This window comes from Neopelma chrysocephalum, unplaced genomic scaffold (assembly GCF_003984885.1).
Source record: "Neopelma chrysocephalum unplaced genomic scaffold, ASM398488v2 Primary Assembly neopelma1_194, whole genome shotgun sequence".
NCBI classification, from domain to species: domain Eukaryota; kingdom Metazoa; phylum Chordata; class Aves; order Passeriformes; family Pipridae; genus Neopelma; species Neopelma chrysocephalum.
In genome coordinates, this window is record NW_020897856.1 from 380,970 (window position 1) to 402,674 (window position 21,705).

Genomic DNA, 21,705 nt, shown 5'->3' on the forward strand with positions numbered 1-21,705 from the left:
TTTTCACGTTTATTTTCTACTCTGAACACTGTAAAGTTTAAGTGGTGGAGGGTTTGTGCATAACAGTAACATTTTAAACTGTAATTTGAATTATTTTGTTCTGTTTCATACTTCACGCTTATGTTACTGCTCTCATTGCCAGTTGTTTCTATGCATGCAAGTGTTCCTCTGATGTCCCATCACCATCAAACCTGTATGTTAATTGTTTTTATATGCATATTTTGCCGCAGCACAGGTGGGAAAATAAGCCTGGGGAGAAAAAATATATAGGATAATGAGAAGAAAAAAATAAAGTAGTGAAACTGAAACCCTAAAACACTGATGGAAGTTCTCTTAAAATCAAACCCCAGCCTTCCAATTCATCAGGACAGAGATCACTGAAATGAGCCACTTGCATCCGCTACCGATCACCAATAGACCACAACACTACACACGGCCAACACTGGAAACTGGGGCTCAACCCCGGCCCGGCTGGGCTTCATCGCCGGCGACCATGCGGGGCCCGGGGATGCAGAACCTTCAGCCCTGCTCACCGTGCGGGGCCCGGGGATGCAGAACCTTCACCCACGGGGCCCCTGGGCGCTGGCCCGGCTCCTCCTGCTCGGAAATCCCGCCGGCGGCGAGAGAGGGAGGGAGAAGAGAGGAAGGGAGGGGAGGGATTGAGGGAGAGGAGGCGGCCCCTCCAGCGGGATCCTCCCCGGGCGGTGTGCGGGGAGACCAGTCCGGCTCCGGGAGCCGCTGCCTCCCTGGAAACTTTCTCCCCGCAGCCGGCGGGCCCGCCCGGACAGGAGGGACCGGCCATGGACTCGGGCAGCGAGACCCACGAGCTGAATGGGCAGGCGGAGGGCGCGGAGCCGGCGGCTGCCGAGAGGGTGAGGGCCGGGAACGGGGCCGAGCGCGGGGGGACCCGCGGCCGTGCCCGCCCTGAGGCTGCGGGAGTCCCGCGGGGCCGGGCGGGAGGGGAGCCCCGGTGATCCATTGGTGCTTCTCGGTTGTTACTGTGTTTTGCCGTGTCTGCCGTGGATTCGGCGCTGTTTGTGTAGGGAGGCCGCTGCTCGGGGCCCACTTGCCAAGACAGGGCTGAGCGGAACGTCCCCGCCGGCCCTGGCGGGCAGAGCCCCTGCTCCGACACCTGCCGGCCCGAGGTCCCGGGTGTCTGTCCCCCCAGGGTCCGGGGTGTCTGTCCCCCCCAGGTCCCAGGTGTCTGTCCCCCCCGGGTGTCTGTAACCCCCAAGGTCCCAGGTGTCCTCCCTGGACATCCTGGAATCTGCCCGGAGCTGGCCGCACCTGGAGGGGTTTGTCCCCCCAGGTGACTTGGGAAAGGATGGTGAAAGTTACTCCGGGCTATCCACACAGCAATAAGCGATTACAAAAGTAGGAGGAGTTGTTGAGGGGGTTGGGCCTGTATTTATTTAATTTAATTTTCCGTACAGTAATTCAAGTAAAAACAAGAATATTAAAGAGTACTCCATGTAGTCAAAACATGACCGGAGATCCTCGCTGGAAAGCATTCATCCCATATTCTGTTTATGTGTGAAGGATGTTTGCTGAGCATGCTACTTATCTGGAAAACCAGACTAGTAAAAGAGCATCTTTTATCTTGTTTTGGAAAGGACTAAACTCTACAGGCAGCTCTTATTCCAACCTAAGGCTCTGCCACATAGAAACCGTTGTACTAAACAACCTTCCGTGTCACTGGTAAAACTTTGTGGTTACAGACAGACTGGGCTCATTGTGTAGCACATCTGTCCTTCCTCCCTCTGTCCCTGACAACCCCTTGGAGTCATGAATATCATACCAAGAAAACTAATAATCTGGTTTTAATAAATCCTGGAAATCCTACCTGAAGTGAATCAGGGCTGGGATATACAGGTCAAACTGCTGGCCTGGAGTGGTTTCCTCTAAGCCTCTGACTTCTCAGCAATCCTCTCATTTTGGTGACACAGTGTTGTGATTACATCACAAGTACTCGTGATAGGGTGTTTTTTTTTCAGTATGGTCTGCTCCAAGAATTTTTCTGAAACTTTCCTGTTTTACTTCATCTTGGGTTTCAAGCAATCATCATTTTGTTATGTCTTTCCCATCAAAACTCAAGTTCTCTGTGAATGCCATATAAAGAATAAGCAGTGAGACATGGTATTATATTGTTTTAAATGTATACAGTGGCACTTCAGAGAACTTTATAGAAACTTTTTTAATTTTCTCACACACACAGAGTACATGCGAGGTAAAACAGACGGGGGCAGATTTCTCAAAAACCAATCTATGAATAGGAGATACCTTAAAAAATCTGCCAAAGTTCACAATTCACACAAACAAAAGAACAGCCCAGCTCAGCAGCCAAGTAAACCTGGAGAGACCATCTGCAGGTGCCTAAATCTTGGAGTCAAAAGTGTGTGTCTTCTTTTAGAAATGGTCACAACCACCACAACATGGGCCACCCTGGTTTGCTCCTTGCCCACCCCAGCACTTGTCCTCTCCTCAAAACAGATTCTCCTGTACATCTTCACCACAAACCACTGCCTCCTCCTGCAGAAGAGCTGACACAAAATGCAGGTGTAGTTGTCTTACCTGCAAAGCAATTAAAGCACTCAAATTATTGAAAAAAGACCAGTTGAGCCCTCTGTAGTTCTGAATGAGTGGTCACACAGTGGTTTGATGTGGTTGATTTTAACTCCATCATTAACTTGGATGACTTTTTTAGCAGCTGTCAAGCTTTTAGAAGCAAGAAATTCCTTGTTTCTGAGGCTGGGCTGGCCTGGCACACCTCACTGACTAATGTGTGTAATTAGAGCTGGCAGAAGTGTCTGCCTCTTCTGCAAAGGATCTGTTCATACAAATACAGATTGTAACTGTTTTTCCATCTTCCTCTAGTTGCTCTCCTTGCTCACGGTCCATATTGAAACACTCTAATCCACCGTGTTGTAAAATCTAGTTCAGTGTTTCCAAGATAACAGGACATTCTTGATGTAGGAGTTAAAGGAGAGCTATGCAAGAGGTGAACAAGAATTGGGTAGTAGAAATGAACAGCTTTAATCATGTCATTCCTAAAAACGTATTCAAGTCTGTATAGTAATTCCGAAGTAATTTGGTACATGGCAGTTTCTTGGCATCATACTGCAAGTAACCAACCTGTAGGAACTTGAAATTATTTTACTGCATATAGTCTGAAATGGCATGTTCTAGAGCATTACTCATATCAAACTGAATTTGGAATATTTGATATACTGCAAATATTGATGCTGTTGGTGATAAGTTTTTGTTTGCCTGTTTTTTAAGTAGCCAGACTAAACAAATAGTGTTTTAACCACACAAAATAGGCAGCCCACAGCCCAGTTGTGAGAAATAGTACTGTAAGACCAAATGACTGGAATGAGCAGTAATAATGCAAGGCAGAAAAAAAATCTACAGGAACAAACTTCTTTAAAATAGCTGTGGGAACAAGTTTAAGTTACTCCTTCATTTCACAAAGTTAGTCATGGGGTGTGCTGGTTATATTTAAGTCATTTAATGAATATTAGTGAGAAATATTCTAACTGGATCCTGGAACCAGTACAGCTTTAGGAAAACATCAGCAGACTGTACTTTTCTTTTTTTTAATATTAACTTTTTTAGCTCTCAGGAGTCAGCATGATTGCCACTTTTTTTTTATTTCCTGTAGTCATATTTGCATTTTCTTTTTGTGTAAGAAGTGATTTTTCTTAAGCACGGGGTTTTGAAGCTGTTAGAAAATCATGATGTCTGTGATATATGAACACAGGTTGAGTTTTTCCCTTTTTCCTTTTATTTGCCTCCACCCACACCATCCCAAGATGTGATTGCAGAAGTCTCATGAACTAGTTAGTGTTAAACTTGAATTGACATCTTGGATAGACATCTTCCCCCTTTCCTCAAGGTGGAATTTGCATAGGAAATGGAACTGATGATTCAGTCCAGAGCCAGAGGTAGGGTTTTTTCTCTCTGAGTCAGTGCTAAGCTGAACAAGTGATATAATGTTTTACTGAGGGCAAAAAAACATGAAATATCTTCTGAGGAGGTGTACAAAGGATCTAATCATCCATTACTTGACTGATATGGCTTAAATTATTTTTGGTGGGAGAATAATTTTTTTCTTTTTAGAATATCTTCCCTGTTTTTCTTAGATCAGCAAGATCTCTGAGATGGAGGGGAAGTCTGACTTCAGCGTGGCCACATATGGCCCTTTGCAATTTCAGTGTGTAGGTGATGGAAATGTGGACAGAAATCCCACATCTATGAGGATTATTAAGTATTAGTATAAAGTTACTAGTGCAGTTTTGTAACTTTAGGGTTGATCTCAGAAAAAAATGGAAGATCTGAAATTGTGCTGTTTTAGTCCTGCATTATTCCTTTTATGTCTGATCCTTCTCTTTTTTGATTTAACTGGAATTTTTTCTGAACATGAAATTTCACCTCAAAGATCTGGAAAAGTTTGCCATGTGGTACTTCTCTTAAAGATGAATACTTCAAAACCTTAGCAAATTGCTTCTTAAACAAAGAAAAAAATTTAGCATCTTTTAAACAGTTCTGATTGGGAAGACTGTTGCAAAACACATCAGAATGACTCTGCTTTAGCTCTGCACAGCTCACGATTACATAGCAAGTTTCCATTGTTTTAAAATTCAGATTTGTCCCTGAACATGAGGTTTTCAGGAAGCTTGCTCCATGGCATTGCAAACCCAGAGGTCATGCTGGTCCAGCCTCAGTTCAAATGGAGGCTGTTTTCCCATAAAATTGCAGTAATCACTAACCCAAAAGAGAAAGGATTAGAGGGCATGAAGGGTTAGAGCAGGCCAAAGACAATGAAGACTATTCCAGAGTAAATATAAACTGTATTCAAGATTAAATGTAACTGAAGGCAGAGAACTTTCTGACAGCTTCAGGAAGGTGTTATTAATCAGAAGCAAAGTTATTGGAAACCTTGTTTGGAACATAAAATTAATAATCAGCAATATTTCTCCAATTATCCCACGCAAAACTGTGGCTCTCTTGTATTTAATAAAGACATTCTACTGCATAATGGTTGAAAGTTAGAATACCATGGAAGTGTTGAGTGCTAGTACTGAAGCAATATTAAAAAAAGTATTTGTGTGTTTTCAGAACCCAGACATGAGACTCTGGGCCTGACATGCAAAACGTGTTGAGCTCTGGGTCCTGCAGCCCCAGCTGATCTTAAGTAGCTGCAATTACAAATTGCAAATTAAAATTAAAGCAACCCAGGTTGTATTTCTGGCTTGTACTTCGCAGGTTTTGGTTCTAAGTATTCATTCTTCACCTTGCTAACTGCAAAATACTGCTTTGCTAGTGGGATTTCAGAAGGAAACAGGAACCAATCTTGTGCTACTGCAAATGTCTCTTGACTTCCGAACAAGAACAGGACATTCAGTGTCCATAACAGATCTGACTCTTGAACTGGCGATTTCAAGGTCCTATTGGTTCAAGCAATACTTGCCTTTTACAGTTTTTGTGAGGCTTTAATTTTTGTTTTGGGGTTGGGTTTTTTTAGATTTTCTTAGAACAATGTCTTTAAGGGATCTCATATGTGGTGGGAGAAGCTGACTGAAGTACCTAGGAATACACCAGAAGAGAAGGAATGAATCCTAAAACCCTGTACACAAAATCCAAATGCTTTCTTTCCTTCTGCATTCATAGGGCAGAGAGACAGAAACAAACATAAGTTCTAAATACAATTGCAAAATAAATGTCGTTTTCTCCAGTGTTTTTTTTTTCTCTGTGGATTACAGAAGACTGGCAGATCCAAAACCCCACCTTGTCTTCTCTGGACAGATTGAGAGGCACATTTTAGGAAGTTGGACAAGAAAAACAAATAACTTTTGGGCTTTCCTTTCTTTTTCTTTTTTTTTTTTTGTCAGACTTTCAGCATGTGGGTTTGACCCCTTCAACAGTCACTAGTGTTTGATAGAGACTGTTGAACAAACGACTGCATAAATTTTGTCACAAGCAAGGATTTAATGCTGTAATGCTTACTATAACAGTTACTGTATTTAGCTAAGATACTTTATTATTTGTTTTCAAATGTTTCCATTTTCAGCGCTGTTTCCTTCCTGTTGAGTCACCAGGTGGGTCACAGCCCTGATTCATGAAACTCAGCACCTGAGGACATTTGCCTCAGAACCACTTTTATTTATTTTTTTAAAAATGTAACAGTTAAATCCTTTCTGTATTTTGAAAGCACTCAGTTCTTCTGGGTGCACCATTGAAATGAGGAGTGAAGCAAAGCAGTGGCAAAGTCTGTGCCAACACAGTGAGACTGTAAACCCCGTGCCATGCAGTCTTGGAGGAGAAGATTTGGTCCTACAGAGCCAAAAAAGTGCCAGTTTCTGATGCGGCATCGTAGCTTTATCCTTGCAGAGCGCAGTGCTCTGGACAAGCAAACAGACCCAGAGAGGTACTGTCTGTGGGGACAGCACTGTGTCACTGGGAAAATTAGCTCTTCCACAGGATTCTTCCAGTCACAGATAGAGCAAGAGAGGGAAGCTTTTCACTGCTCTCCTTTGTGGAACCATGCACAGACCAACACTGGTGGGGTGGTTGTGCTCAGAGGCTGAAGCTTGGTGGCACGGGGCACCCGAGGGCAGGCTGGGACTGCAGGGAAGGCAGTTCCAGCTGCACGTGGCTCGTCTGCACTCTGGCTCTGTTTTCGCTCAGATTCCCTTGGAGACACCAACTGAAGGGCTCAGCTTGTCTGCACCGGGTAATTTGAATACTGAATGTGTGTAATGAGGTGTTTTGATTACACTGAGACTGAAGCAGGTCACGTGGAATACATGCTGCTCTTTTGCCAAGTGGCACCTGCGGGAAAAGCCTCGCTTTACCTGCATCCCAGAAAATCTCCAGACATTCCACTTTCCCTGCAGGTGATCAGTAGGTGTTGTTTGGTGCTGAGGGCTGCATGTGCTGCTACATGCTTGGAATCTCACTGAAACCATAAAGCCACATCACAAAGTTCCCATGTAATTTCTGTCGTGCACAACTGTCATTATCCTGAGGTTAAGGCGGCAGCTCTTCTTTCATTGCCTGTCTATATATTGCTGTGGAACACGTAGTCTGATCTTAAAAACTGCCTCTGTAGTACTGGCTGCATCACTTTCAATACCTTTGGCAGTGACCTTCAGCTTGCTCCCAGCAGGCAAGGCTAATTTGCTTTTTCGTTTGTTTTGTTTCATGGTTTCCCAGCATGGGTCAGGAGGTCCCATTCCTCGGTCAGGAGAAGGGAAGTGACTGTTTCTGGGGCTTTCCTGATTACTGGTCCTTTTTCCTGGTGAAGGCAAGATGACAGGCCGAGAAAAAGCTCTGACATTTCACTTCTGCATATGCCTGGTTCTGATGTTGAACTGGTCGGCTTTCAGGAATGGAAGCTGAAAGCCTCTTAACCGAGTAAAATGCCAGCTTTCAGATTCTGAACACAGTTAATAGCTGAGTTGTCATTCCAGGAATAAGAAGATTTTTCCTTAGTTTGCCTTAGCAGCTCCCTACCTTGAAAAGTCTCCATTTATTGGAGCCCAGAAGTGGCTCAGACCTTTGCAGTTCAAACACCAGAGCCTGCTGTTTCCACCATATGGAAAACTAGCCAACAGCAAGGTCCTGAAAGTGCAGCAGTACATTTCCTCAGGGAAAAGAAAATACTGTGTTCTGTTGTTTATGTAGAAACTGCCTTACATCATAGAGTCACAGATGTGACTGAAAGGGAGATGTCACCCAGACTATTTACTCTCTTGTATGGATAAAACACATCAAACATGTTCACATTCCTACATGGGGGGAAAACAAAGAAACCAGTCATCATATTTTCACTGCAGTCCCCTTCCATCAGGATTAAGAGCTGATTCACATATGCCCTGGTGGTTTGTGCCTCTGTGACACACTGCAGCCTTGCAGACCCAATAGAGATTTCAAAGTCAGTATTTTTGGCAAGAAGGAGTTAATTAGTGCCTAGACACAGGAAAATTCTCCTCTATTATGAACTTGTGACAAAATAGAAATTAATTCTGTAGTGTACTGAGAACAGTCTTTTATAATCCCTGCCCAGAACTGGAATTCTGATGTTACACACATAATTCCTCATCCCCTCTTACTCTGCTGCATCAGGTAGCTAAGAGCTAAATGTGTGTGTTTTTCCTGCACAGTGAACAGTGAAAAATGTTAGTCTGGATTTTTCTGTTGAGTCCTGCCAGCATATATTCAATGCTGTTTTCTTTCCCTGAGGGAAACTTGAACATCTGCACCTGGTTTAGTGCTTCTGGTGGATGATATGCAGGAATTATGGTATTTTTTCTGAAGCATCCAAATGCTGTCATGGTATAATGGAGCAGGGGGGTGTAAATAGGAGGCTCTTCTGGAGGAGAAAAAAGGGTGGCAAATGTGGGACAGATTCCCTAGCCAAATTTCATTTTTGGATTGTAGGATTTAGACAAAACCAAATAATTATCGAGTTCTTCCTGACTGAAGCTGGTATCTGTCTCAGAGCCATTTTCTACCCAGGAGCTTGATCTGAGTGAAGAAACCTCTGCGTGGAGCTGCGATTACATGGCTGCTTCCCTTTACAGAGCAAACATTTGCTGCTGCCCCATGTCGATTTACACTCAGTCAAATATTTAGGCTTATGGTGAATTACAGCATGTCTGGTGAAAATAGGTCAAGTTTGGTGTTTAAATGCCCTGGAAAACTGGCAATGTGTACATCAATATTTGCCCTATTTAAAAGGAGGCTTTTAGGTCTGGACTGTGGCAAGCCTGGCTTTGGAGTTGGAAATGTGATCGTTTTTAGTGCTGCTGAGAAGAGTAATTAGAGGGCGTCTTCTACATTTGAACTAACCTTCAAAGCCAGACTTCCCTCACAGGATTTTCTGGCAAGCGGGAACACATTTGGCCAGTAAAAAGGTCTCTAAGAAGCAGGTTTGAAGAAGTCAGCTAGAATGAGCTTACTCTTCATATATTTGGCTATTATTTTTGAAAATAAAATCTGGAAGTAAGAGCAGAGAGAATGAAGTTCCTGCCCTATTCAGAGATTGCAGGATCGAGAATCAGCTCCTCTTCCTTCCCCATGGAGTCAGGCAGCAGTCTACCCTAGTCACCCTAAGATGCATCTAATCCATGGAGAAATAGGCACCTCTGGGAGACAAGCTGTCAAATTTCAAGTTGAGTCCCATGAGCCATCATCAGGAAACATTTATTTATCCTGCTGGTTAACTAGCCCTGGGTTTGCCCTGCAGTAGGTTTTTATTTTCCTGTTTGCTTGCAGAGCAACTTCAAACTAACGAACAAAAACCCAAACAAAACAAACAACAACAAAACAAAAAACAAAAAAAACCCCAAAAACACCAAAACCATCTGATGTGAAAATGGAAAAAGATTCCCTTGTTGCTGGGCAGTTCTTGGCAACCACGGATCATATGATAGTAAAGTGGAAAAACATCTGTATGTGGATGGCCCTGGACGGTGGCACGGAGGAGGAAGGAGCAGCAGGAAAAAGAGGGCAAGCAAAGCTCACACAGTGGCCAACTTCCACATCAATCCTCAAAATAAGACTTGTGAGTAATGAAGGAACTTTTTAGATGTGTGATGAGAGAAAGTGAATTTAATAAATCTGTATTTTTAAGTGTGCCTTCAGGAGTGAATTAGTCCCAACAATCTGTTGTTTGCTGGATCGTATTACAGTGTTTTTTCCCTCCCAACTTTTTGTCAGTGAAAACTTTTCAGCTTTTCCGATCTTTCCTTTTCCCACTGTTTAGACTGATCCTATAGGCAAGCTGGAAAACGTGTCCCTGCCAAAGAGCAGTACAGGCAGGCCCTGCTTTCTGCTCTCCTCTCAGCTGGGAGACGGTGGTAACAGCTGTCCATGTGATCACAGAAATTAGTGGGTGGGCCAAGGGATTTCTCACTCACCACCAGTTAAGAGAGATGTGAATAATCATTCTTCTCTCCCAATTTCAGCGCAGAAGGTTGCAGTTCTTCCAAAGGAACGGGCCCCTCAACATCAACCACTACGCCAACAAGAAGAGCGCGGCCGAGAGCATGTTGGACATTGCCCTGCTCATGGCCAACGCGTCCCAGCTGAAAGCTGTGATGGAGCAAGGACCTTCTTTCAACTTCTACATCCCCCTCATCGTTCTCATCAGTCTGTCACTCACACTGCAAATTATGGTGGGAGTGCTCCTGATATTCCTTGGTAGGTGGCCACAGCAAGAACCATTGATGTGTTTTTCTCACAGGGTACAGCCTATGAGATGGTGTCAGACACAGCATTTACTTTAAAAAGCTGTTGTATTTGGAAGTCTTTACCTCAGAACTGATTAAAGTTAGAATCATAGAATCATTTAGGTTGGAAAAGACCCCTAAGAACATCGAGTCCAGAAGTTAACTCTGCCCTGCCATGTTCACTGCTAATCCATGTACATGAACACCACAACTACACATCTTTTAGTTATCTCTGGGGATGGTGACTCGACCACTTCCCTGAGCAGCCTGTTCAAATGCTTGACAACTCTTTCAAGTGAAGAAATTTTTCTGAAATATCCAAAAATATTGATTTTCTCTTGAAACCATAGAAATAGTGCAACAAAGGCAGGAAGGGCAGATTTATGTGGAGTCTTCAATTTTTATCAGCGTTCTTATTTCCCAGAGTATGAATGTTTTTCTCAGCAGAAAGCCTGAGGAGGAAGGAAAATGATGAAATATCATAAAAGAAACATCAGTAGGCCAGAGAGGATCATGCAGCCTGCCCAGTTTCATAATACTGTTTCCAGCAAGACCTGTTACTTAATCTTATGACTGAAATATGTTTCTTCCATATCAGTCATATCAAAAAAATTTACTGTGAATACGGAACTCTGAAAGAGAAGTGAAAGTCAAAATGTCCATCTTCGTGTTGGTGTGGCACGTTGTCTTCAGCTTGGCCGTGTTTCTGCAATCAAACTGCATCTACCATTCCCCAGCTAGAGATCCCAAATCTCTTAAGTGGGGACTGGTAGAAATATACTCGTTATTGCTGGTTTTCAAATCCATGTTAAGCTGAAATTAAAATTAAAAAGAAAAATAGGTTACTTGGAGCAGCGTTTCACCCGTAGAGCATATCACATCTATTATCCACATGAAGTCATAGTGACTTCAGTCCAAAATTTGAAATGACACATGACATCAAAATACAGTGTGAGTATAATCCTGGAACTTGCCTGGGAAACCCTTTTTACTTTCTGCCTAAGAAATGTGATGCGATACCATTAACATATGCTGGAAATCACTTCAAGAGGATGAGTTCAAGTAGGAGTTGTGTTAATGTGTGCTTTGGGCACATTGAATTAGGCAGCTGTAGAATTAGTTCCCTGCTCCCTGCCTTCCCCTTCTCCCCTTTCTGTCTTGTTTGTTGAATTACAGACCTTCACAGTCCTAGAATTTCAATGCAGTGTTTTTGCTGTTCTCAAAAATAGACATTCGATATTAACAGGTACAACATTGTGAGGCACAAGACACAGTATTTATCACTAAAAATTAGGTATTTTAAGTTAGTATTGCCAAATTAGTAGCACACTTATGTCCTGTACCCTCTGCCTTATTCTGTCAGGCAGAATATTGATCTAAGTAGCTGTAGAAACAACCTTATTTCTAAAACAATGTCATTGCTGAGTGATCATGAATTACCCAAAAAAACCCAACTGAAACTCCACCAAGAGTGGAGACATAGCACTATTCTGGAAAACTGGGTTTTCTGTTTTGACCTTAAACAAGCCTTCAGTACCTTTCCTTGCTGTCTTAACCTACTGTGGTATTTTCCCCCATGCTCTTGTGAGGCCAAATGCAAAAAGAATCCAGTGGCACTTTGCAGAGTTGCTGAAAATCTGTGACGTGAATGAGCAGCACCCAAAGCCCCAGACTATCCCTTTGGAGAGTCAGGCAAAGATTCCTATGGAAATCAGAGGAAATGTTGAACCACACTGTTCACTGAAATAAATGACATCTCCACTGGAAGGAAACAGCTGTGGATCCCTTCTGCTGGTGTTATGTGATCATTTCTTCTCATAACCTTTTTCACATCTTTACCTTAATGATTACAATAAACCCAATGTAAATGAAAAGCCAGAGATCACACACATGGGTGCCACCTTTGGCATCCCTGTCAGTCCTTCAGTGTTCTGCTTTTTTGATCACAGCTGAAAAAACAAGGTTCTGTTCAAGGAGAAAGTTCCTGGGGATCCAGGATACACGTCTTGTAATATTGATAAGTAGCTGATGTAGCTTTTTTCTTTCTTACAAAAGAGAGAGAATACAGCTGTCTCTGCATTTGGTAGGGTTGGTGCAAGAGCAAAATCCAGGTCTTGGCTCAGAGGAGATTCCAGAAAGGGACTGGAAAAAAACAACCTGTTGATACTGGGAGAGGTGGGAAGAGAGTCATGGAAAAATTAGCAAAATACGTGCATGTTCCTCAAGGCATCTCCCTGGTGGTTGTTTCAGCAGGCTTTGAGGCTGTAAACAAGTTCTCTCTCTTTTTGTTGGGCAACAGTTTCTCAGTATGTGCTGAACTATTGCTTTTCAGTGCTTGTTTCTGCAAGACATTGCCAAAATGGCTTAAATGCTGCCAGTTTTATCTTTGTCACATTGAGAGTGACAAAGCCCTCGGCTTGTGGTGACACCCTCTTGGAACAGTGTTGTCCTGCTGAGGTCAAAGGATAGGAAGAGAGGAAGAGAGGAAATAGGACATGAAAGTACAAAGATACAGGCATCAGAGTGAGAACTTGCTTTTCCCAATGTATACTTGGGAGTTTTGGCCTACAGGAACAGTTTGTCTTTCTGCCCAACCACGAAATTCTGTCTCTGCAATCTCCAAACAGAAGTCTGTGCCACCGTCCAGTTTCTTTCCTTGAGACAGGTTTTATCCTGGGGGCTACTAGTTCTCACAGTTTCTACTGGGGATTAAAAGCTTTTCCTCCTTCAAAAGAGCCTTTTACAAAAACAATGTGAGAAATGTTCAGCAAACTTGTCCTTGAAAGTGATTTGGTGATCTTAACTTTTTGGAAGAAAAGCAAAGAATGTCTTGAAATAGTTTCAGTAGCATGAAATCATAGTAATCTAATCCCACTATAATAAAATACTTAAAGAATAACTGTTCTTAAGAACATTTTCACAAACACCCTCATTTTAAGCACTGTAATTACGAAGATAGGATTACTGCAATTCTGGTTCAAAATTTAGAGCTCTTCCTAAACTAGCAAGCATTACTTGTCTTCCCTGACCCTCCTTTGGACAATGGAACAGCTCTGAAAGTGTCAGCTTGCCTTTCAGCATGATTTCTTTTAACTTGCATGACAGGTTAGGCCATTATTACCTCTTCTTTTTAAACCAACCATCTGAAATGCCTTTTTTTCCACATTTCAGAATTAATTTTTCCATTTCATTTATTCTGCTTCATTCACATGGCAGTTACTAGAGTCCTTCGAGGTCCTGGTGGGATGCAAACATCCCTGTACCTCCAGATGCTTTACAGACATGTAAACTCACTTTAAGGTTGAGGTACTACTGAGGCTAAATGATTTCATGCCTACACAGGTGTGCAGGAGCTTCTCACACAGTTCCCCCACACTGTTCTTCACTGCTTCGCCTGGCCTGTGATGTTTGACTACGCTGCTTTAGCAGACAGGACTTGAACAGGTGCCCAGAATTCCTTAAAACCAGAACAAGCATTAGACTTCCAAATTAGGGACACCAGATGAACCTGACTTTTAGTACTTCAGCATCATGAGTGCGTTTGCCACCACTCAACTGCTGCCACAAGCAAGGGGGTCTGTGCTTTAGCTCTGCAGTGTTGGCAAGGTCGTTGGGTCACACAAATAACAAAGCTGATCTCGTGCAGTAGAGTCATATAAGCTGCACATCTGTGTATGTGCCTGTCAGAAGGAGCTCTAAGTTTTATTTATGTTGCTGCAAAAAACTTGTCAGGTGTAAACTTTCTCTTGCAGACACAAGCTCCAGTGACCTATGCAAAAACCATTCCCAAAACTTGTTCCAGGATTCCTCTTCACTCATTCTACCAGCATCAAAGAAATGTAGCTGAGTGTCTGAGCTGCAGAACCTTTACTGCAAGGGAACAGTGGCACTGGAAAATCTTGGGTATTCACATGATGTTTTAGTGGCTGTTTGCTGTTTGGGCAAAGTTTGGACTTGATGATCTTGGAGGTCTTTTCCAGCCTTAATGATTCTAAGACATCAGGCAAGCACCCCAGACTTCTCACTGTCCTGTACCAAGCCTATTATCAGCCCAGTGTAACTAATTTGTATGTTTTCACAAGGCCTGGAATCAAAATTTACACTAAATTAATGCTATCTCCCTTGTGTGATCCTCCCTCACTCCCATTAGAAGTTCAAGCAAAAAGCAACTGGAAGAAACAAAGGAAAATGTTTACACAGCTGATGCTCTCTGTAGGAAGGGCTGCAGCTACACTGCTCCAACATCTCCCTCTTTAACAGATAGAGAGCCCTTGCTTTCTAAAAACAGAGCCAGGGCAAAAGCAGAGAGTACAAGGGAGTACAAGCTGGGGAAGGGCACCAGCACAGAAAAAAAATCCAGCAGTGGTAAAGACATTTGTAGCATTTCAATGGTGGGAAATTTAGCTTCATCCTGTCAGGGCTTCAAAACTTCATGTGTTCAAGACTGAAATAATTTTTAAATGCTTAAAGTCTGCAACAAAGCTAGGCTTCAAAAGATCAAGAGCTCAGAAGATTCCTAGTAATGTTAGTGCATCCATTACTTCCTGTGTGCCTCCACAGAGATTAGATGCTAATTACTGGAAGTTAATAGGCTCCTTGTGGTTACAGACCTTCCCCTTAGCATTTTTACTGACACTGCAGAATATCTGACTTCCCTTTTAAATATGACTGATGCAAATAGCTCAGCATAAGAGAAATCCTTGAACTACATCAGTATGAAGACTTTTATTCCGGATTTTGAAATATTCATCTCACTTAACTTTTTTTTTCTCCTCTCTCTTTGAAGTAAAATATGACCTTAACAACCCTGCAAAACATGGAAAGCTGGATTTCCTCAACAACCTTGCAACTGGACTAGTATTCATTATAGTAGTTGTGAATATTTTTATCACTGCCTTTGGAGTGCAGAAACCAATTGCTGATTCAGCACCAAAACAATAAGTACCAGGTGAGTGTGGTCTCCCTGCACCATAAGGTAGCAGGGCATGGCATCCAGGAATGCAGGGCAAACTGGGGCATGGCTTTAGACCTTATCTATACAGTTCTAGTCCCTGCAGGTAACTGAGTTCGCTTCAGATTAATGCAGAAGCAGCTGGGAACTGGTAAATTATGAGAGTGTTTGTAAATGTGGAGTTCAAAAGTTGATGGCAACCTCACCCTGTCAGGGGCCCCTTGCATGTGCCAGGATAGGAAGTGTGAGAATTGCCCTGCCTTAGCCACTCCTTTTCCTCACTGCTGACTAAGACAATAAGGGAAAAAGTGTTGTTTGACTTTCTCCAAATGCCTCTCCTTTCTTTAAGGCAGGTTTGCATCCAGTCTGTCCTGAGCACTGAAGACTTAATCTGTTTCCAAGTAACCAGGGCTGTTAAGTCTGACATGTAACACTGCATGTCCTGGAGCCCTCAGTTCCTCTGCACATACTGTGGCTGCTCTGTCCTCCCAAGGGCTGGGCTCTGCTTTGAGGGAGACTCGGCCCCCAAAAATGAGCCCTGTCACTTTACACGTGACCATTTAGAACAAGGTTGTTGCTCTACCTTCACCGTCAGCTGAAGCACTAACCCCAGAATTGCACTGGCCAAGCCAAGAGAGCTGAATGAAGAATTATTGGAATTTTAGCTGCCTTCACAGGGCAAAACACACAGAATAGCCAGGAACAGAGACAGAGACGAGAATCTGAAATAGGCATAAGGAAATAGCAGTGGTTTTGTGCCATGCCTGGCTGCTTAGCTGGCACCGGCTGGCAAGGAGGTGCTCTTGACAGCATTTGTGTTGGAGCTTCTGCTCTACTATTCCTTCTGCTCTCCACAAACTGTCAACCCAAAGGGTTTTGTGGCTTAATCATGACTGGCATTGTGAAGTGCCTAGCTAGAAAGCCAGGTTAAATGAGAAACATTGCTGCAACTTCTCTGCGATTGTCACGAGAGCATGAAACACAGTTCAGTGCCTCAGTAAAGAAGAAACAGTAGCTGGTTTATGTAAACTCAGGTAGAGGCAAGACCAGAGGATGTGTAAAGCAAGTTTTCCTATGTACCGAACCACCAGCTGTGGGCTCCTGCCTTCATGCTCTCAGACATGCAGGTCCCTAATAAAACAGTCAAATGTGGTGTCTGGGACCTGTGTGTCTTTTTGCTCCAAACTTGTTAAATGTAAAAGTTCTGTATTGCTTTGGAACATGGCAGCTGTTGTTTGCTCATCTGTACACATTGCCCTTGCTGAAAACACCTGATCATCTGAATGTAACTTGAAAAAAATGAGTGGTTTTCAGTCTCCTCAAAACCCTGAGAGAAGTGGGTGGCCACCATTTTCTGACCTCACCTTTAGTATTATACTCTCTTTTCCACAGAAACTCAATCCCCCCTTTAAAGTAAATGTGTCATTTGTTATAATTCCTGTATCACTAATATCTCAGTGTCTTTGTATTACAGAGACCTGGAGCATTCGTTCCAGATGCCATTTGCACTCGAGCCAGTTACACCTGGACACAGTGGGGAAGACAAAGTTATCTGAAGGAGCTGGACACACTGAGCAGCCTTCTCAAGTTTCCAACAACCAATACGTTTGTGTACCTAAAATTTTCCCTTGTGTTAATATTTAAACTGTTTGGAATCTAGGAAAAGGTTGATTTTGCCCCAAGGACAGTGCTTTTCTGCAATACTGGCATTTCAATCTCCGTAGGAACTCATTCTTTTTCAGAGAAGTGACATAAGCTCATCAAGCAAGGAAATATCATCTGGTAGCACTTCACAGGACTTTTCTTTTTATGTGCCTTTGGTTTTTGTGGAAATTTTTCATTTCCACCGTGGTAAGAAATGTCAGGCCTTGGATTCTGGCATGGCCACGTTGTCCTTTATTTCACAGCTTGGCACCAAGCCCATGTACTCTGTAGCCCAGCAATGCTCCTTCTTTGCAGAGTGCAAAGGTAACTGTGCCTCGTTTTCCTTTTTTATTCTACTCTAGCTAAAGGAAAGACGAGACAAACAGAAACAATCAGCTCTCTTTTGTCCAGTTTTGCTCACAGGTACTCATTTGTCTTGTTTCTTCATCTCTGGACACACTTAAAGTTTCCTGTCCTTCGTGCACAGACACACAAATAACCTAATTGTTAATAGTTTCTTACTATGAACTGCTGTTCCCTGTATTCTGTGCATTATATGTATTTCATGGAATCACAGAATGGTTCGGGGTGGATGGGACCTTGAAGATTATGTTGTTCCAGCTCCCCTGCCATGGGCAGGGACACCTTCCACTAGCCCAGGTTGCTCCAATCCCTGTCCAACCTGGCCTTGGACACTTCCAGGGATCCAGGGGCAGCCACAAGTTCTCTGGGCAACCTGTGCCAGGGCCTCACCACCCTCATTGTAAAAAACTTCTTTCTTATATCAAATTTCTGGAAACCCTGTTAGAAGCAGCACCTTTTCTAGGCTCAACTGGAAAACTGGAGGATCGAGGGTGAATTGTACCTGTAAACTGGTCCCAAGTGCCTGTCAGCAATTCAAATGGCAAAATGAAAGAAGTTTGTCTCTCTATGGCTGAATTTTCCCTCTTCCCATCATTGATTGCTGCAGTTTTGTTACTCTTATGAATTTATGGCTGAAAGCATAAGTAATTTTTAAATTTTTATTTTTAAGTATATATATAGAGAGAGAAATATCTTCTAGTTCTTACCTGCTGGCTCAGGGACTGATACTTTTTCTAAATACACTATTGCTAGTAATGGTGTGAGTTACAACGAAAACATTTCAGTCATTTTATTTCATCTGCAATCAGAAAAATCCAAGTTTTCTAGGTTGCACTTATGTGTAGATGCAGATTTGTACTAATCCATTTCCTTACCATTAATTTTCAAATGCTCCCTTGCTCGTGGGAATAGAAGTTTGACTTCCATGTGTTCATTTCATTTACAGTTTTTATTGCTCACATTTCTCTTTGGTTATGTCTCAAGGCTCATTGATGTACAAGATCATCATGTACATGTTCTGTAAGAATTGCTAACAGAAAACAAATCAGAAACTTGTGTGATGAGTAATGGAATTATTTTTGATATTTTAATTTGTCTTTTGTTGCTTCATTTCCATTGTAACATGTATTTAACCAGCATCTGGCAGTCAATGGTTTAATTGTGTGTGCTGTACCAGTTTAAAATAGCTCAGAACAAGTTCTGAATGAGGCATTTAGAACAATTTCCTGTATTAATGTTTTTACAAACCAGCCAACTGTTGAAGGACTGTTTATCCCTCCTTGTGCTGCCACACTGTTGATGCTGCAGTGCAGAGAATTCACTGCCCACAGAGCAGTGCTGAAAGTCTGAAAACCTTTCTTTTGAAGGAAATAAGTGACTGTAGGCAGAGCCCTTCCAGTATGAAATTTATCTGTAGCTCAACACTGGGCAGTAATGTTGATAAGATTCTTGACTGTATCACCTTTTCTACTTTCAGCATTCTTCTCCCTGGAATATTTTGCCTATCTGCACATCTGATTTGGCTGGAGAGGCTCTCCGGGGGCAGCTGCCTCTGTTCTGTACAAGAAACTTTGTACCTAAGCTAGGTGTGTTGTTGCTTTGTGCTGTCCTAAATACATAACCTGTCCAAAAGTCACTCTTAAGTATGATTATTAGATATTTTTCATTGCCAGATTTGCATCCTTCTAGTTTTTTAATCAAGACGTAAAAGCAGGAAGAAAAGTCTTTCTGGCACTTAGTTCATCCTCTCATTTATTGAGTTGTCCTTGCCACCCCAAGGGCAGGTGCAGACAGACACCCAGGCTCTGCTGATGTTTGCTGGCTTCATACTCTGGGGGATTGGGCCCACTTTTGATCATGCTTCTTACTGCCACAGCCCTGTCCTGTCATGGAATCACAGGATGGTTTGGGTTGGAAGGGACCCTAAAGCTCATCTCATTCACTTCCTGCCACGGGCAGGGACACCTTCCACTAGCCCAGTTGCTCCAAGCCCTGTCCAACCTGGCCTTGGACACTTCCAGGGATCCAGGGGCAGCCACAGCTTCTCTGGGCAACCTGTGCCAGGGCCTGCCCACCCTCACAGGGAAGAATTCCTTCCCAACATCCCATCTAACCCTGCCCTCTGGCAGTGGGAAGCCATTCCCCCTTGTCCTGTCCCTCCATCCCTTGTCCCAAGTCCCTCTCCAGCTCTCCTGGAGCCCCTTTAGGCATTGGAAGGGTCTCTCAGGTCTCCCTGGAGCCTTCTCTTCTCCAGGTGAACCCCCCCCAGCTCTCCCAGCCTGGCTCCAGAGCAGAGGGGCTCCAGCCCTCAGAGCACCTTCGTGGCCTCCTCTGGACTTACTCCAAGAGCACAACGTCTTTCTTTTGCTGAGGCCTCCAGACCTGGACTCATGAGGCTCCAGGTGGAGTCTCATGAAGGCAGAGTAGAAGGGGAGAATCGCCTCTTATGAGCATGATCATGTTTGTCTTGCAGTGAAACACTTAGAAGCAGTGCAGGGGTACAGTACAGACATACCTGGACTTTTTCCATTTTATTCTCCTCTTTATTGGACCATAATTATTCAGGTCACTCAGCAAAGAAGGTTTCAGTGGGTTTCTCCTGAAAAATGTAATAGTTGTTCTTAGAGCATCTGCCCTGCTGAGCTGTTGTCCAACACAAACTACCAAGGCTTGTGTATCCCATCACCTGGCAGCCTTTGGAGTTAACAGAATCCAGAGCAGCAGGGCAGGGAACACTCACCAGGCAGTTCTCAACTGCAGCTTCTCAGCTGCAGATTCCAGTGGACTTGGCAAGACAGAGGTTCTGGAATTGTTAGAATGAAAGAAAAAAATACTTGAAGCTTGTGGGATGCCAAGAGCTGGATTTGGAGCTGTGCAGTGAGGGGATGGGTGCCTGTTCACTTGGAGTCTGCCAGAGCCAGGCTCAGAACCACAACAAAAACCTGTCAGGAATCCTTCTGCTTCCTGACCTCCTGCAAGTGGGACTGAAGCATCACAACAGAGAGAGCCTGGTCTCTTCTTCTGATTCTAAACATACAAAAACCTCATCTGAGAGCCATCCATTGGCCTCTGAGGCTGTGTGGGCACCAGCACCATTCAACTTGCCACTGGATGTCCTTTTTATATAAAAAGGCTGCTGGTTTATTCCCCTGTCTTTTATTGTGATTAAGATTTGCAAAACACCCCCAGGCACGCAATCTGTATTTTAAGTCTCTGAAGCCTTCAGAGCTCATGTATTTTTTAGCAAACAAAAGCATCTGCAAGTTGGTTTCAAATATAAATAATTTAATCAAGGGATCATTATTCTTTTAAGTCAGGTGCTGCTTTAAAATCCTGGTGAGAATCTCTGAGGGGAGGCAAACAAATCCACGGGTTTGACTTGTTCTTTGGTTTGCTGTGCTTCTCCAGAGTTCTTGGTTGGAGGCAAATACTTCCCTTAAAAAGAGGTCATCAATAATGAAGTGAGATGAATTTTCCAGGCTGTGTGGGGAGTGGTTCATGCCAGGTCAGCCGTTTGCTCCTGTTTCATAAGCTGCTGGGCAGGGTGAGCATTGCACATGGTGCTTCTCATTAGTCTCTTCAGCATCCACAACTGCCTGGGCTGAGATTTTCAGCGTAGCTGTACTTACTGAAGCAGGTGACAACAACTATATTTACTGGAACTGACTTTTTAAGTGTTTGTCTTTTAAACCAGGTCACTGCTGGAGCTTATTCTGCTGCTGAGTCTTACACAAAATGGGCTGAAGCAGAAAGCATCATCCTGGTTACTGTTTTCAGCTCAACTGCCATTCAGAAGGTGTTTTAATTTCTTCTAATGACTGCTTTACCCTCAGTAAGTTGGCAGACAACACTGCTGGAGGGCAGGAAGGCTCTGCAGAGGGATCTGGAGAGGCTGGATCCATGGGCTGAGGCCAGTTGTATGAGGGTCAGCAAGGCCAAGTACCACGTCCTGCACTTGGGTCACAACAGCCCCCTGCAGCTCCAGGCATGGGGAAAAGCAGCTGGAAAGGCTGGAAAAGGCCCTGGGGGTGCTGGTGACAGCGGCTGAATGTGAGCCCAGGTGTGCCCAGGTGGGCAAGAAGGCCAAGGGCACCTGGGCTATGCCAGCATTAGTGTGGCAGCAGGCCCAGGGCAGTGACTGTCCCCCTGTGCTGGGCACTGGTGAGGCCACACCTCAAATCCCGGGGGCAGTTTTGGGACCCTCACTACAGGAAGGACATTGAGGAGCTGGAGCGTGTCCAGAGAAGGGAAGGGAGCTGGGGAAGGGTCTGGAGCATCAGGAGCAGCTGAGGGAGCTGGGGGGGCTCAGCCTGGAGAAAAGGAGGCTCAGGCAGGACCTTCTCACTCTCTCCAGCTCTCTGACAGGAGGGGGAAGCTGGGGGGGTCAGGCTCTTCTCCCAGGGAACAAGGGACAGGATGAGGGGAAACGGCCTCAAATTGTGCCAGGGGAGGGTCAGGTTGGACATCAGGAGGAATTTCTTCATGGAAAGGGTGGTCAGGCATTGGAAAGAG

General features: G+C 43.8%; 1 protein-coding gene across 2 annotated transcripts; it reads left to right on the plus strand.

Moving 5' to 3' along the window:
• The first annotated feature begins 695 nt into the window (after positions 1 to 695).
• NINJ1 (ninjurin 1) lies at positions 696 to 18,284 on the plus strand. 2 transcript variants are annotated; one of them, XM_027702735.1, is made up of 4 exons: positions 696 to 872; positions 9,972 to 10,206; positions 15,022 to 15,183; positions 16,661 to 18,284. In XM_027702735.1, exons 1-3 carry the CDS (start codon positions 801 to 803, stop codon positions 15,174 to 15,176), a joined length of 462 nt encoding a protein of 153 aa, XP_027558536.1. In that variant the 5' UTR covers positions 696 to 800; the 3' UTR covers positions 15,177 to 15,183; positions 16,661 to 18,284. The 2 variants fall into 2 exon arrangements, with proteins under 2 accessions (XP_027558536.1, XP_027558538.1); XM_027702737.1 differs by having other exon boundaries at positions 713 to 872; positions 9,977 to 10,206.
• The last annotated feature ends 3,421 nt before the right edge of the window (positions 18,285 to 21,705 follow it).

What these genes read in the sequence shown, in the direction of transcription:
- NINJ1 (XM_027702735.1), top strand. Translation starts at nt 801, where the DNA reads ATGGACTCGGGCAGCGAGACCCACGAGCTGAATGGGCAGGCGGAGGGC. An exon ending in AGCCGGCGGCTGCCGAGAGG is followed by an intron (nt 873 to 9,971) that starts GTGAGGGCCGGG and finishes TCCCAATTTCAG; the next exon opens with CGCAGAAGGTTGCAGTTCTT. An exon ending in AGTGCTCCTGATATTCCTTG is followed by an intron (nt 10,207 to 15,021) that starts GTAGGTGGCCAC and finishes CTCTCTTTGAAG; the next exon opens with TAAAATATGACCTTAACAAC.